This window comes from Cervus canadensis, chromosome 6 (assembly GCF_019320065.1).
Source record: "Cervus canadensis isolate Bull #8, Minnesota chromosome 6, ASM1932006v1, whole genome shotgun sequence".
Lineage (NCBI taxonomy): Eukaryota > Metazoa > Chordata > Mammalia > Artiodactyla > Cervidae > Cervus > Cervus canadensis.
In genome coordinates this window covers 53813067-53830695 of record NC_057391.1, presented here as the reverse complement: position 1 = coordinate 53830695, position 17629 = coordinate 53813067, and the positions used below count along the sequence as shown (strand labels likewise).

The following is a 17629-nucleotide window of genomic DNA, read 5'->3' as shown; positions in this document are numbered from 1 at the left end:
TGCTAAATTCAAGATTAACATTAAAGATGGAAAGAATGGCTGGAAACTACTTTTCCAGCAAAACTTGACAGTACAAAAAACACAACAAAAAGTCTCCATATATTCCTATTATTTCATTTTGTTTAGAAAATGAAACTAATGGATCAATGCAAAGTTTTCTTTCAACACAACACACTCTGTCAAACAGGAGATGAGGTTACACGTGGGAGCAGTGGCAGAGCAGTGAGAGTCACTGAGTGCTTCCGGGGCACTGTCCTCAGCACCTTCCCCAGCAACTAGGCAAGCTGGGGAGGTGGTCTACAGCTTCTCCTCCCTCCCACTCCTATCCCAACCTCCACATGTCACCTCCCCTGGATCTCCTCAGACTGTGGAGTGGACCTGCCAAAATCACCACACTCTGTGAGAAGCAGCAGCGAGCTACCAGGCTTGAAACAGATCCTTTTCTCTTTGAGTATAAGGTATATGAACATATAGCAAAGAATGGTAGAAGGAGTAAATGAAATATAAATCTGAAGACTTGGGTATCACAGCAGGCCCTACCACCAGCTTGCATCATTTAATCCTCTGAAGAGCATTAGTGTCCTCACGTGTTAACTGACTAGAATAGACGAGCAGGAGTTGTTCAGTGGCTCAGTTGTGTAAGACTCTTTGCGACCCCATGGATTGCAACACGGAAGGCTTCCCTGCCCTTCACCATCCCCCAGAGCCTGCTCAAACTCATGTCCATTGAGTCCATGATGCCATCCAACCATCTCATCCTCTGTCATCCCCTTCTGCTCCTGCCTTCAATCTTTCCCCGGCATCAGGGTCTTTTCTAATGAGTCGGCTCTTTGCAACAGGTGGCCAAAGTACTGGATATTCAGCTTCAGCATTAGGCCTTCTAATGAATATTCGGGACTGATTTTCCTTAGGATTGACTGGTTTGATCTCCTTGCAGTTTAAGGGACTCTCAAGAGTCTTCTCCAACACCACAGTTCAAAATCATCAATTCTTCAACGCTCAGCATTCTTTATGGTCCAACTCTCGCATCTCTACATGGCTACTTGAAAAACCATAGCTTTGACTATACAGACTTTTGTCAGCAAAGTAATGTCTCTGCTTTTTAATATGCTATCTAGGTTTGTCATAACTTTTCTTCCAAGGAGCAAGTGTCTTTTAATTTCATGGCTGCAGACACCATCTGCAGTGATTTCAAAGCCCAAGGAGCTCCTCTGCCTTTCACTTCTCTTTTCTCACTATTTGTAAGGCCTCCTCAGACAACCACTTTGCCTTTTTGTGTTTCTTTTTCTTGGGGATGGTTTTGATCACCACTTCCTATACATTGTTATGAACCTCCATCCATAGTTCTTCAGGTAATCTGTCTAACAGATCTAATCCCTAGAATCTATTTGTCACTTCTACTGTATAACCATAAGGGATTTGATTTGGGTCATACCTGAATGGCCTAGTGGTTTTCCCTACTTTCTTCAATTTAAGTCTGAATTTGGCAATAAGGAGTTCATGACCTGAGCCACAGTCAGCTCCAGGTCTTGTTTTTGCTGACTGTATAGAGCTTCTGCATCTTCAGGTGCAAAAAATATAATCAGTCTGATTTCAATATTGGTGATGTCTATGGGCAGACTCATCTCTTGTGTTGTTGGAAGTGGGTGTTTGCTAAGACTAGTGTGTTCTCTTGGCAAAACTCTGTCAGCCCTTGCCCTGCTTCATTTTGTACTCCAAGGCCAAACTTGCCTGTTACTCCAGGTAACTGGAGTACAGGTAATAGAGTACTCTCTTGACTTCCTACTTTTCCATTCCAGTCCCCTATGATGAGAAGGACATCTTTTTTGGGTGTTAGTTCTAGAAGGTCTTGCAGGTCTTCATAGAACTGTGCAGCTTCAGCTTCTAGAATAGATGATCAGTAGCATCCCTTTCAAAAATAAAACTATATGATCCTAAGCCTTTTAACCCGATATGGAAACAAGGTACTGGATATAAATAGTGCCTTTTGTCCTTTCCCCCTAAGTGTTTCCTCAGTCTTACAAGTACTGTATTTATAACAGCCTCCCTAATGCTATTTTCATTTCAGTCAGCAAGAAATTGTTAAAGGAAAGAAGTTTTGTGGCCTTGATTTCACCACTGATTTCAATGACATGTTGAGTGCATTAATCTTTACTAAATGGAGATGAAAATCTTGAACTACAATTTATTAAAGAGGAAAAAGAACTATTAAGACCCAGTGTGCCCCCATCACTTTCCTGGTCTCTGTCTTAAGATAAAAATTTCTAGGAAATAAGAAGGGCAAGAAAGCAAATGTCATAAAATTGAGCAAAAAAGAATCATTTATTTCTCTGTACATCATTTGTATTTTGCAAAAGGAGTCTGTGCTGAGGATGAGGAGCTGCTGGCTTTCCAAAGGATAATGTGCAAATCCCATAAGTCACGGGGCTACAATGTTCAAGGTGTAGGATGACTGCAATCACTGGAGACATAGACATGCCTTTCTTGACATCACAGTAAATGGCTCTGATATAGAGACATAATCCTGAGGCAGGCTTAAAAGCTACAAATTTTCTAGGCCACATATTCAATATTTTACCTATGTTTTCTTCCTATAACTGTAAACCCTTTGTCACCATTTTTTAGCCCTATATTTCATTTTAACCTTTCAAGTTGGGATACCCTTATCTGTAGTTGTTGAAAAGTAGTTATCTCTTTAACAAATTTTACTAATCAAAATTCTTGCAGAGAAACTAAACAATATTACAGAATGAAGCAGCTAAGCATAACTGCTGTCATTAAAATTTTTTTAATAAATTAATTTTTTAAAATGTATAACTGCTATCTTTATCTTTTTTGTTCTTCCTAGCAAATGAGGTAAATTCCTTATAACTGTATTTAAAAAGTAGTGTTTGTAGCCATTTCAAATTTTTAATATCACTCCTACATAACACAAATCTGTGTTGTAGGAAAAAATGTAGTTATTTTTTAGAATATAGCAAGGTCATAAAATATTTCATTCAACTTGATATATTCCAGAAGCTTCATTCCAGACTTATATGTTATTATATGGCCTGAATCTAGAAGAGATGTGGTTTCCTAATGCCATTATAATCAGGACTTTGGTATCTTCTAACGTTAGGGACTAAAAATGGACTAAACTACTGTTGAACACCAAGAATTTGTTATGATCAAAAACAGTAAAAAGAATGGCAGAAAGTAAATCCCTGCTATTATCTAAACCAAAACAAGAAATGGGCTATACAGACTATATTATCACAATAGGAACATGAGTAGGATCCACCATTATATCTATATATAGTTTAAATTCCTTCAAAATCTTAATATTTTCTTAAGATCTCTACTGCTTTCTTTTGACATAGCATCTGTTTTCTCTTGTCCATGCTATTTCAGAAAACATTTCCAATTCTCTTTCCATAGCTCCCCCAGCCCAGGAGGCTCTTAACTTCCCCAGCATCTCTTATTTTCTCAATCCCAAGAACAGAAGTCCTGCTGCTCTAGAAGGTAGCCCTGTGGGCAAGGGGTCACGGCACACTATTCTAAAGTGTCACACACAGCACTGCACACCAGGCACAATTACCTCTGGGCTGATTAGTGCAAAAACCATTCGTATCACTGGTGCACCAGGCCAGTTCTAAACGCCATCTGTGTTTGGGTGACAAATAAGACTTGACAAAGGGAAAGAAATAGGAATAAAGAATGCTGACTGGATTATTAGTAAAAAGAAAAAAAAAAGTTTGTTTCTGCATGTCCAAAGTCATTTCTCTCCATTTACTGAGACTTATTTTCTCCATTTAATGTAACTTTCCTAAAATCACATCAATACACAAATAATCCTCCAGTTACAAATCCTAAAATACTCAAATTTTTACGTGAAAAGGTCTGTTTTCTTTGGTCTGAGCATGTCTACTTTGTATATATGGTCTACTTTTGAAAGGATATCTTTTCAATGCGTTTGAGTCAGTTCTAGTGAGTTGGATGCACCTAGAGCCTGTTATACAGAGTGAAGTAAATCAGAAAGAGAAAAACAAATATATTAACACATATATAGGGAATCTGAAAAAATGGTATTGATGAACTTATTTGCAGGAAGGAATGGAGATACAGATGGACTCCATTAGAGAATGGTCTTGGGGGAGGGAGAGAGTGAGACAAATGAAGAAAGTAGCATCAACATTTATACACAGTTGGGTGTAAGATGGATGGCTGGTGAGATGTTGCTGTGTAGCACAGGAAACCCAGTCTGGGGCTCTGTGGTGACCTGGAAGGATGGGATGGCGGGGAGGGGTGGAGGCTAGTAAGGCAGAGGATATATATATAATTATGGCTGATTTGTGCTGCGGAATGGCAGAAACCAACATAACATTGTAAAAAAATTTTTAAAAAGTTAAATTAACTAAAGGGGGAAAAAAGGAAATCTTTTTCACAGATCTTCCTTTTTTCAAGAATTTATATTAGCAAATTTCTTTTTCTAATCTAAAACTGTGTGATATGCTTGGCAGAAACATGCAGAAAAATGTTTCCAAGATCATGATTTAAGTTTATAGTTCTAGCTGGAAAAATATAAAAACTTACAGCTAAACAGATTAGACTACACACAGAAAACGAAATGTGGGTAAAGGAAGAATAAAGCTCATTCATGCTTGGGCACAGTGAATCCCACGTTTTAGGAGCTTAAATAAGCTCAGGATTAGGGGGAAAGGAGTAGCTTATTCTTCCAGTACAAGCAGCAACAAATACAAGTCCATTAACCAGGGAAAAGAAACTTGAGGAAAAGAAGTGCCATTGCTAGCTACTTGGAGGCAACAATGTAGTGGTAGGTTAAAAACACAGGTTTATGGAATACAGTGGAATCCTTTATAGCTGGACTTTACTTAAAATGTCTACTTTACTGAATTTTTACTTTTCCTATATCTCTTACTAATATCTGGAACAGTATTTTCCTACTCTTAGTGGTTGGGAGGTCCCAAACTTTCTGACATGTGATGTTTCAATCAAATTTCTCAGTGTGGTTCTTACGGAGAGGATACAGAAAGAAGGCCGTGGCTGCTGCTGTCTTACCTCCATGATGGGGTTGGAAGCCAACACCTTTTCCTCAACATTGGCTTCACTGGCAGAACCACTGACTGTTGCAAAGTATCTCATGGCATACTTAGCTGAGACTGTTTTTCCTGCCCCAGACTCTCCACTTACAATGATGGACTGATTTCGTTCATCTCTGTAAAACAAAGAAGAGTAACTGACATTACTGCCCACTTCTAAATGTGATTAACATCATTTTCTCTGTGTTCTCATCAATGAGCCAAGGTGAGTTCTTGCTGGTTCATACATGCAAAATTGTGAGAAGGAACCCAAGAATGACATTTCCTAATAAAAATAACTACTTACCAAGTAACAATGAATAGAGAAGGAGAAGAAGATATCAAGCATTAAATTTGAGAGCATTGCATCTAAGAATGAATCTGTAACAGTCTGAATTTTTTGTGTGTACATATCTCAAATATATTACTTTATTAATAAAGAAAATTATTTTTGATATTACAGCACTGTTGTCAACCATCTTCAGAAAAGACAGGAGTTACAGCAAGTGAATTTAGAAGAAAATACTACTTAATTAAAATGAGAAATTGTCTACTAGCTAACAGTCCATAAAGTAGTATCTCTCACAAATTCCAGTTCTTATTAAAGTATTCTCATTACCAGAGAATAAACAGTTCATTTGTTGGCTGATTCATTCAAATATGTTAGAACTCAAAGACTATCTACTATTACATACACCTTTAATTCACTCATACAGTGACTCAAAACTCTAGGTGATGAACTTGCTCATAAGACTAATATTTCTTTGAGGATAAGGACCTATGTTACCATACTGTTAATATCCAGCACTTAGTCCAGAGTCTACACATCACAAATGCTTAGTAAATGTGCATTGAGTGAAAGTGAGCCTAGGAAGAAATCTGCCTTGGCTATGACTTTGACTGGGACAGAAGCAGGAAACTAAAACTTCCTGAGATTAAACCAGCAATCAGCTACGATCCATCAAATTAACTGAACAAGTTCATAAAGGTGGTATCCTTTGTGCCCTTAATTTACAGAGAGACAAGATGACTTCAGGGGTTTTTAGTGGAACTATCCTATACGCCACAAGATTAGGAAGTTATTTCACTACAGAAGATGACCTTTTTGTCTTTTAAAAGAGATTTACTTATCCAACAAGCATTTAGCAAACACCTACTACACACCAAACATGGTGCTAGATACAAGGGATACAAGTTTAAAAAGCTACAATCTGTATCCTCCAGTGGTTGATGGTCTGAGAGGAAGGACAAACTAATAATTAAAGACTATAATAAATGTAATGAGGTATTGAGAAGAAGAGGTGATCAAGGAAGGCTCCCTAGAGATGATCCCTTAGCAAAGCCTAGAAAAATGAGTAAGGGAAAGCAAGGGAAGAAGTCAGGAAAGAAACATTCCAGGGAAAGGAGATAACATAAGTGAAGGCTCAGATGCATGAGAAGTTAGGAAACATTAGATAAGTCAATTTGGCTAGAACATGAAGTAATGACAGATAAGGCCACAGAAGTTAATGAGAAGTGGATCACAAAGATCTTACATGAGATGTTAAGGAATTTGAAGTTTACCTAAAGGTCACAGAGTGCTACTTCAGGGTTTTAAACAGAAAATAAACAATCCAATCAGTAAAATCACTCTGGCAGGAATGTGGATGAGTGGCAGGGGGTCCAGATGAAAAGGTAAGAAAGTCTGAACAAAGATTGTGGTGGTCTTGACTGAGACGGGCAGATGGGTTTAAGAGACACCAAAGTGGTACAATCAAAAGTACTCACAATAAATTTCCAAAGTACAAAGATTTTTCTATGATAAAGGCTGTTTTTTCATTGAGAAATGGGAGTCACCACATTATTTTAGAAAATTTGAAAAATACAATGGGAATATCCAACTCAGGCCTGATTAAGTAGTTCACATCACACTACCAGGGCTGGTAAACAGCCTGTTCTGACACTTTGACTCCCATACTATGGGGAAAATTAGGACCTAGGTGACACACTAAGGAATATTTAATACTTACAGTAAAAGCTTGCATGTAATTCTCATTTCTAAAAAAAAATCCTCGAACCTCACAGCCATCAACTCATTCCCTTTTATTTGAATTTCTAGACTCAATCAGATACTCTCACTGCGTCTGTACAAATGATTTCAAGATAAATCACTCTTAACCAGTTCTCGTTGTAGGACCAATACCACCTTTCTCTTTTTCAGTCATTTAGAACATTTTAATGTTCTCAGATACATTAATCAAAGGACAGTATCAGCAGTCTTTGGATACCCTTCTATAATATAATTAGAAAAAGTATCTCTTCTTAATTCTTGCATGATCAGTTCTGTCACTATCCCCTGTGTGACAGCTACTTTGACAAAATTCTCCCAGCATGTCTTCCGACAATAAACAAGGTGAAGAGGCTTCCACTAGTCTGATAAAAAGGAAATATTAGTGGGAACTGTTATCCTAAACTGTACTGCCTTTCAAATACTATTTCAAGTCTTTATGATAAAAAGTTGGGGCTTCCCAGGTGGCTCAGTGGTAAAGAATCCACCTGCCAATGCATGAGATGCAGGTTTGATCCTTGAGTTGGAAGATCTCCTGGAGAAAGAAATGGCATCCCCACTGCAGTATTCTTGCCTGGAAAATCCCATGGACAAAGGAGCCTGGTGGCCTACAGTTCATGGGGTTGCAAAGAGTCAGACATGACTGAGCAAGTGAGCATGCACGCATGTGTGATAAAATGTTATTTCAAAAAATTTAAACTTCATTACATAGTAGCCCTTTCCAATACCATAGGGAAAAAGAGAACTCTGAAAGGAGATAAGGTTGAAGATTGTTCAGATGGATTACACAGATTTGTACAAATATACACATACACACAGTGATATCAAGCACACACCAGATACATTTTCTTTTCCAGGAGATTTAGGATCTAGGATCCACAGGACCAGAAATTTTTTTAAGGGACTCCATTATTTATTATACTCCCCTGCTTCTGGGCAGAGGCTTCCCTTATTCCCCAAGCCTAGTACAGTATTTCAGTATATAAATAAGCACCACTCTTCCATTATAGAAATTTCTCTGAATCATGTTCTGATCTTTGACCTGTCATTTGCCAGTTTCACGACCTTGAGCAACTGCATGCCTTCTCTGGGTGACAGTTTCCCTAATTTTAATGATTAAATAGCACCCAAAGTCCTTCTCAGTTCTAAACTATTAACACTATAAACTAAAAGTTTAACTCCAGAATTGATTTTTCAGATGTTGGATATGCCACAGCCTATACTCTAAGCCAGGTAAACTCTTGGGACCAAGTACAATTGGAATAGGACAGGCCTACAGATGCTCAGATGGTTTTAAAGGGCTATATTTGACATGGCCAAATATTTCTTCTCTGTAGGACCCTTGAATCTGACATGGTCAAAATCAACACAGGGCTACAAAGAGAAAAAAAAAAAAGTAAGCTCTTTCTACCTGCTTTTAAATGAAGAACAGGAAATAGAAATGTGTATAAAATAAGCACAGTCATCTTTAAAATGTTGTTCAGCTATATGTGGCCACAAGATGAAATGTCAAAAAGAGACAAAAGCAGAGATAGGTAGAAGTAAGAAAGATAACTAGAGACATAAAAGGAAGAAGGGTAATATATAATAAAGACATGAAAAGGGAAAAATAGGAAAAGTATAATAGAGATGGGAGAAAACAGCCAAAATATAAGGAATAAAAAATTTTATGGTTTTAAGGTGAATATCAGAGTCTATCCTACTCTACTTACTTGAGCTCTAAGTTTTAGAGTGTTGAAAGTGAAAGTGTGCAAATACATAAATAATAATTTATTGTCCTTCCAAATTTTGATTAGCTGATCCTTAAAGTGCTCTCATCCTTATAAGACCCTTCATTTACTACTGGGATATAGATATCATTTCAAGGACCTGATAAAACCAAATTAAGGATATAGATTTACCATTCTTCATCAAGGACAAATCAATCTGGAGCATCCTAAGGCTGCAGGAACTGAGAATTTATGATTTTTGGCTTAGCCAGTCCTCTCAAGTGTCTCTGCAACGATCCTAAATGGCCTGGGTACTGGGTGCCCTGAAGTAGAAGTGAACTCTTGTGATCTGTTTAGTCAATGGTACTTCCAGAGGCTATAATGTGAATCAAAAGCTACCACCCAAAAATACTGCTTCATTCATTCATTCAACAATGAAATGAGTAGTCACAATATGCCAAACATTTTATGAAGATAAAAGACTCTTCATGGCCTATTGAGACAGACTAAAAAGTACAGTCAAAATATAGTGGACCTGGTGGCTCAGTAGTAAAGAATCTGGCCTGCTAGTGCAGGAGATGCAATGTAGATCCCTGGATTGGGAAGATCCCCTGGAGAAGGAAATGGCAACCCACGCCAGTATTCTTGCCTGGGAAATCCAATGGACAGAGGAGTCTGGCGGGTTACACATCCATGGGGTCGCAAAGAGTCAGACATGACTACTAAACAACGACAACAACAATTACAAGAAAAGAGGTCTACCCAGGATCTTATGAAAGCATGGAGAAGGAGAGGGAGATATGAGGAGGAGACGCCAGGAAATGCTTTCTAGAGGAGGTGATGCCTGAATTGACTCATATATAATAAGAATGAGAAACAAGGTTGTATGGGAAAAGGCAATAGAATTAAACTATGGAGAATCACCTGAAACCATAGGAACTAAACTATTCGAGGATAGAATCCTCGAATCCACTCTGGGTTGATGAAAGAGAGAGATGTTACACTTTAGTCTATTTTCCTTCAATCTGTATCTGTTTGGTCTGTCCAGCCTTTCCTTAGATTATATCTATCAAGATTTCATTTTGTATCAGGTGGATTATTTTACACATTTTCCTTCTGAACTTTACTGTATAAATATAATCTCTATTGTGCTCATGCTGAATAATATTCATATTTCCAAGACCATCATCTTGTTCTCTGCAAACTTAATGAGCATACCTTCCATTCATATCCAAGTCATTAATGAGGAAACTAAATAACGCCAGTCTGACTCACACAGAATACAATTTACTATATCCACTCACCTCAGTATTAACTCTCAGGTGTTGCCATGTACCTTGTTTAAGTACACAAGCACCTAGGTCTAATTTTTAGCTTATAAGTGAACATATTCTCATGAAACAAAATCTAGAGGTTTATTTTTTTACAGGCACTCAATCTAATTGCTTCTCCCTTATTCAATCCCTTGATAAAAAAAAAAAAGAAAAATATTAAGCTAGTGTAATAAAATCTTTCTTCCAAAGTTATGTATTTACTGTGATATGGCTTTTACTTGAGACTCTAGTCTCTGTTTCTCTTGTTAGAAGGTGCAAGGTTTTTCTACATTTTTATCATTGCCAAGCATTAAGATAGGCTCTGCTCTGTTTCTCCAAGATTTCTGCTTTTGATTAATCCCAAGAAGAAAAGATTTAAACTCTAAAACTTACTAGATAATAAGTAAATAAGACAATAAGTACTACTAGTTTTTAAGTAGAAATGTTTGCTCTAAGACTGTGCTGGTGCACTGACGAAAGCTGGGCTACAGAGGCAGAAAGATCACTCAGGAAATGGAAACAAGTGTCCCCTAGAGACACATCCAGTTCCTGCTGAGAAGTCTGTCATATGACTGTCAGTTCTCCTCTTGTCCATTTGACCTCCCTGTTTCATCAGTATGTTGTTACTGTGTAGTCATCAAGTCATGTCCAACTCTTTTGTGACCCTGTGGACTGTAGCCCTCCAGGCTCCTCTGTCCATGGAATTTCCCAGGCAAGAATACTGGAGTGTGTTGCCATTTCCTTTTCCAGGGGATCTTCCCAACCCAGGGACTGACTCATGTATCCTGCAGTGGCAGGCAAATTCTTTACCACTGAGCCACCAGGGAAACCTTTCATCAGTATAGAGCCTGTGAAATTAATGTAAAGATGCCATAAAAGAAATAGCCTGTTTTTTCCAGTAATGGATATATATAAATAGGGTCATGTAATTGGAAGTAAAATTAAACAAAAAAGAAGATAGGCTCTGGAGACTCAGAGCCAGATTCAAACCTCAGTTCCCAGATACTATTAACACAATGGTCTGAAAGTTACTTTCCTCAGTTTTCTCATTTATAAAGCAGGGGTGATGATGTTTGCTCCCAGGGGTATAATGAAATTAGAGGTAACATGCCTGACCCCATGCTTGGCACACAGTGTATTTCTAAACATGGTAGCTCCTAATTACTAATAGAAGTTAGTCCCTATATATATACGTGTGTGTGTGTGTGTATATATATATATATATAAATAATATATAAAATTCCTTATCACATAGCATGTGCTACTTCATATTTGCATAAGTAGAAATAATTGGTACCACATGGCTGATGAGTCACAGGCAGTAACAGCAGAGATTTTATGATCTATAACAGCCAGCATCCACTTGGCCAATGAAACTCAGAGTGAAGCTTCAGAGATTGCCTAAACAAATGCAAGAAGGGCCCACCCTAAGGAAAGGCCTAGCAATAGAGTCATGAGACTTCATGATAATGAAGACTGTGATGATAGTAACAGCTTAGATTTAAATAGTATTTTTCAAAGTGCTTTTTATGTTTATCATTTAAGGTAATTTTCATCTCTGATGTAAGCATGACAAATATTATCTTTTCTCAGTTGGGGGAAACAATAATGCAGAGAGGTCAGATGGCTTATCCAAGGTTAAAGCAGAGGTGAGTTGTTACATTCCACATCTCTTTGTTTCCAGATGAAAAGTCTATACTATGTTCCTTCTGCTTCTCTGCAAACTCCTCACCATGGTTTGCCCTCCACTGGAAAGAGTAAAAGACTTCTGCATTAGTGCCCATGAACCAAATGGAAACAAACACATACCAAAGAATGCCTTCAGTGTAAAGCTACATCATCTAGTGCAAGTGTTCTATTTCAGGTAATAAAGCTGAGGTCCAGGGAGACTGAAAAATTTAAGCTTAACTAGTATGGATATTGTTTCCCTTACACTAAGGTTATGCATGTAACTCTCAAATTTATTTTAAGAAAACCCATAAATGAAACAATCAATAAAACTTATTTGCTCTACCATTCACAGTAGGAAAAAAATACCAAATCAAGCAATCAATATTACTTGGTTTTAAAGAGAAAAAAGAGATTTTTTAAAAAGCTCTGATGTTTTAAGGAAAATAATACTGTGCTTTAATTATCAGAGAGCAATCAGCTTCAGGACGAGAAAAGACTGATAAGAATGTGAAACAAAAATATGAGAAGACAAACAGACATAGCAGCCCACTGAGTTCTTCTCTTCTGTAAGCTGATAGGACTGTTAAAATTAAGAGGCTAGGCTGTGAAAATATTCTGTGAGGACACTATTCTCTGTAAGCGTCATGCTGAGAAAGAAGTAATGAGCCAAGGATCCTAGCTATGCTGCTGTCACTGGACATGTATCTACGGGGCAAGAATCACTTGTGTCAACTGTGCTTTGAGGACAGATGTCAAAAATGCCATTTCGTCTTAAATATCTAAAATGGAACTCCACCCCCTTCTTCTTCCAATACTTCCACCCCTACATGCACAACCTGCTCTGCCTGAATTTCCTCCATCTCAGTAAACAGCAACTCCAACCTTTTAGGTGCTCAGACCAAATACTTTGCCACCATCCCTGACTTCTCTTTTTCTCTCATACCACATATAAGCAAGCCTTCTTATGTTCTACCTTAAAAACTTATTCAGAGCCCATCCACTTCTCACCATCTCTGATTGTATTCTCCCCTATTAGGTTATCATTAGCTCTTGCTTGGATCAATACAAAATCCTCCTAACTAGTTACCTGGAATTGACCCTTGTTGCATTACATTCAGTCCTTTTGTTTTGTTTGTTTTTTAACCTTTGAGATGATTTCAAACTTACAGAAAACGGCAAAAAGAGTAAACGGAATTCCTGTACATGCTTTACTCAGATTCACCAATTGTTTAGATTTTGCTCATTTGTTTCATAAATGTCTCTGTTTCTCTTATTGTGATATTTTCTGAAACATCTGCGAGTAGGTTATAGACACGATGACTCCTACATATTTTAGAGCATACTTCTTAAGAACAACGACATTGCTCTTACATATCTACTGTGATCAAAATCAGGAAATGTAAAGTTGATATAAAACTATTATTTAATCTAGTCTATATTTCTATTTTACAATCATCCAGTATTGCCCCTTACAAAGTCACCCTGCCTCCTTCATCACCAAGGATTCAATTCCAAATATTCACTGCATTTAACTGGCATGTTTCCACTCTCTCCTTTAATCAGGAACAGTTCCTCAGCCTTTCTCTGACTATCTTGATCTCGATAATTTTGAAGAGTATAAAGAGCTATTTTTCAGTATACACCTCATTTACAGTTTTTCTCATGATTAGATTCAGGATATACATTTTTGGTAAGAATCTATCATGAATTTTTAACACAGCTGCCAGATCATGTCATTCTCCTGCTCAAAACCCACACTCAGAGAAAAAGTCAAATATGCTACAAAAGTCCTCAAAGCTTTGTATGGTCATTGCAATTGCTAATCTCTCTGCTTGGAATATGCTTTCTCCAGATATCTGAATGGCTTGCTTCCTCCTTTCCTTCATGTTATTACTCAAAAGTTAGCTTTATTTTTTACGGAGTTGGGTAAGTTAATACCAAAATTTACACATAAAAATAAATGCTTAAGGATTACCAGGAAAATAATGAAAAAGACAGTGTGGTGGGGAGGGGTGGTTAATGGTATCAGACACACAAACATAAAACATACTACATACTATAAAATCACTATAATCAAAGTAGTGTGGTACTGGGACATGAATAAAGGAAGAAGAAAGAATATAGCCAAGAAATTAAACCAAGAACATAAGAAAATTGAGGGCATGATAAATTTTAGGTGGCATCTCAAATAACTGGGGCAAAGATGGGCTTCTTAATAAGTGACACTGAGATAACTGTGTAGCCATTTGGAAAAAAGACAAATTTAGGTCCATATCTCTCATCATACAAAAGTATAAACTCCAATGGGATCAGTGATCTAAAGGTAAGCTATAAAAACAATACAAACACTAGAAGAAAAGAGGATTAAATCTTTTTTGCTTTGGTGTAGAGAAAGGTTTTCTAACAGTGACTTAAAATCCAAAGAAATAAAAAAGATTAATAAATTTGCTAGGAAAAGGACATTACAAGCAAAATAAAATTGAGGGGAAGTATTTGCAATATAACACAGACAAAGGGCTAATATGTATATATTTAACTCTTAAAATTGAGGATCAAAAAAACCAAAAAACAACAGAAAATGGAAAAGTTGAATCAACAATTCAGACCATAAACAAAGTAACAAAAAATGAAACTGCTCTTAAACATATGAAAAGATATTCAAACTTACTCATATTTAAAGAAATGCAGATGAAAACAACATTAAGATACCATTAAACTGGCAAGAACATGACGCAGTGGTAAAGAATCCCCTGCCAATGCAGCAGACGCAAGAGATGCAGGTTTGATCTCTGGGTGGGGATGATCCCCCGGAGTAGGAAATGGCAACCCACTCCAATATTCTTGCCTGGACAGTTCCAGGATAGAGGAACCTGGAGGGCTATGGTCCATGGGGTCGCAAAGAGTCAGATGTGACTAAGCATACACACACACACACACACACACAAAGATTACATATTTTGTTGATAAAGCTATGGGGAAATAGACACTCTTGAACAATTTTGGCAAAAATGCAAACTGGAACAACTCTTTTAGAGGGAATCTGGCAATATGTTTATACCTACCTTTTGACCTACCAATGACACTTTTATTTTTTTAATGACACTTTTAAAAATACAAAAATGTGCTCCACCTCTAACCTGTCTTAAAGGCTGGTCAAGGTTACTGCCTTAGCGCTGAACACTGTGTAACCCAATGCAAGCAATTAGGCTTTGGGGGTAAGACCGTGTACAATGTGAAGCCAAACCCCACTTCTGCTGTGTACTAGCTGATAGACCCTAAACCCAGCAATGCCTCCATCTGCTTACACAGCGATTTTGATTTTCAAACCATTGTGTCACAAGTCACCAAGGCCACGGTGTTCAGCTCAAACAGCACTGTGCTAGACACGGGAGCCATAGGTTCCAAGAGCAACTGGGTCCGGGCTTAGAGCAAAAGCACCAATGTTGGACATGAAGACACATTCAATCAGACCTTCTACCCCAGCTGAAGAATTCCTGTGATACCAAGTTGGTAGAGAAAAGCTCTGAAACAGGTATGAACCTAAACTACCAAAAGCCTGTCAGTGATTAGATCCTGTACCCTCCTCCCAAAAGCAGTTGGGTGGTTTAAGCTGCTCACGGCCCTGTGGCAGTTGTCCAGGTGAGGTAGCCGAGAATGTGAGAGCCCCTTGCTCTAGCTCTTTGCTCCCATCACCTCTCCTGTCCCTCTTCAAGCAGAGAGGTGCCCTCTCTGCCCCTTGTGGATTAGAAGTCTCCCTCCAGCTCTGGCCCCATTGGTAATAAATATCACCAACTGGATTGTTCCAAATATTTATGATCAAGGTATTGAGAGCTGCCCAGTACCACTGCCCCACTGTCTTCTTTCAGTGCTGCTTGCCACTGCCTGGTGTTCCTGGCAGAGATGAGGATACTGCAGCCTCCTCCGGCTGTGGAAAAACTGCCTACCTCTCCTTCCATCCCTGAGATGCCTCTGAGGTCCTACCGATGATAGACTCCCAGTGGGTTCTCTTGGGCTCTAGCTCCTGGAGAATGTTGTACAGAGTTTACATTTTTTTAAAAAATAGTTTTCATAAAGACATATATATCACTCTTATCCCCAAGATGTGGGCAAAATTATCTCATTATCTAGGCCTTGCTCCATGGTGTATCTGAGTCAGACTGTATATTTTGTTCCCAAGACTTCATTAAAAGCAACTTGGAGGAAAAACAAATAAAGAAATACAAATATAAAAATGTATACAATAAATAATAAATATACAAATTTGTTTATTGTAGCACTGTTTGCAATTGCAAAATGTTGCAAACAATCTAAGTGATCATATATGGGAGAGTGGTTCAACAAATTAATAAAGTAAGTGGGGGAAAAATGAACCAACCTAGGTAACTTTGGAAATTGGTACTTTATATTATGTTAGACTAAAGACAAAATGACCTGGACACAAATATTGCACTTGAGTGGTAAATTTGTTTTTTACAGGGCTATGGGTTAGCATTTCTGAAACTAAGAATATTCTAGGATTGAGCAAACAAGTAAATATACTATGGATAAGGAGAGTCAGGTTTCTCAAGATCAAAGAAAGAAGTTAAAAGAAGAAAAAAGAAATCAAGAATAAAAACTGTGGTTTTGGGACTTCCCTGGTGGTCCAGCGGTTAAGAATCACCTGCCAATGCAGGTGCCACAAGTTCAATCCCTGATCCAGGAAGATTCCACATGCCACAGTGCACCACAACTAGAGCCCGCGAGCCTCAAGGACTGAAGCCTGTGTGCCTAGAGCCCGTGCTTCACAGTAAGAGAAGCCCACTCACTGCAACCAGACAAAGCCCGCACACAGCAACGAAGACTCAATTTAACCAAAAATAAACAAATAAATAAAATTAAAAAAAAAAACAAAAACAGGAGACCACCGTATGGTACCCCAACACTAGTCAAAGAATAAACATCAATAAAAATTTTAAAAATAAAGACAAAATATAAATTAAATAAAAACTGTGGTGTTGAACTGCAATTGGAGGAATCAGTATGATTTTAATGGTTTTATGGTTTTAAATATATATACATTATATAGATACAGATATGTGTTTGTGTGTGTGTGTGTAGAGATGTGCAAAGTCTGTGCTACTTAGAGAAAGGTAAATTAAAACAATGCTAGGTTACCATTCTCACCTGTCAGTTTGGTGGAAATTTTAAATTATGACAACACCTTCTGTTGGTGAAGGTGTGGGGGGGGGGCAACATATTTCTTAGCTGTGTGCACTGAGAAGGTTTATAGGCAAGGATACCCAAGTAGTGAATGCATCTAGCACCCAGATCTTAGTTTCTAAATACCATTTCTTCAGTACAAGGAACCAGGGGTCCTTGAAGAAATGGCTGAATTCATTGGGGGTTGGGGCAAGAAAATTAGAAAATGAGTCAGGCGGTGCTAGAAAGTAAGGAAATGCTCAAAAGATGATGGAGAATGTGCAAGGACACTGGAAGGAACTCTCAATGGCCAAATCTGAGACAGTTTGAACAAAATAAATAATGATAGTAATGTAGAATAGGTAAAGAATCCATCTGCAATGCAGGAGACCTGGGTTCGATCCCTGGGTTGGGCAGGAGGACATGGCAACCCACTCCAGTATTCTTGCCTGGAGAATCCCCATGGACAGAGGAGCCTGGTGGGCTACAGTCCATGGGGTTGCAAAGAGCTGGACAAGACTGAGCGACTAAGTACACACATGTGAATGCAGAATAATCCATAGTATGAAATACATGTCCATGAGTTCATCCTGATACAAATACAAAATAAATAATAAGTAAGTTGGGGGG

At 38.0% G+C, this 17629-nt stretch overlaps 1 protein-coding gene across 8 annotated transcripts in view; it reads right to left on the bottom strand.

Moving 5' to 3' along the window:
- MYO5A (myosin VA) overlaps nucleotides 1–17629 on the bottom strand; it is a 197095-nt gene that overhangs the window by 100843 nt on the left and 78623 nt on the right. For all 8 annotated transcript variants that reach the window (XM_043471955.1, XM_043471953.1, XM_043471956.1 and 5 more), the window contains exon 5: nucleotides 5062–5218. In XM_043471955.1, the coding sequence (XP_043327890.1) occupies nucleotides 5062–5218 (157 nt within the window). The remainder of the gene's footprint in view (nucleotides 1–5061; nucleotides 5219–17629) is intronic.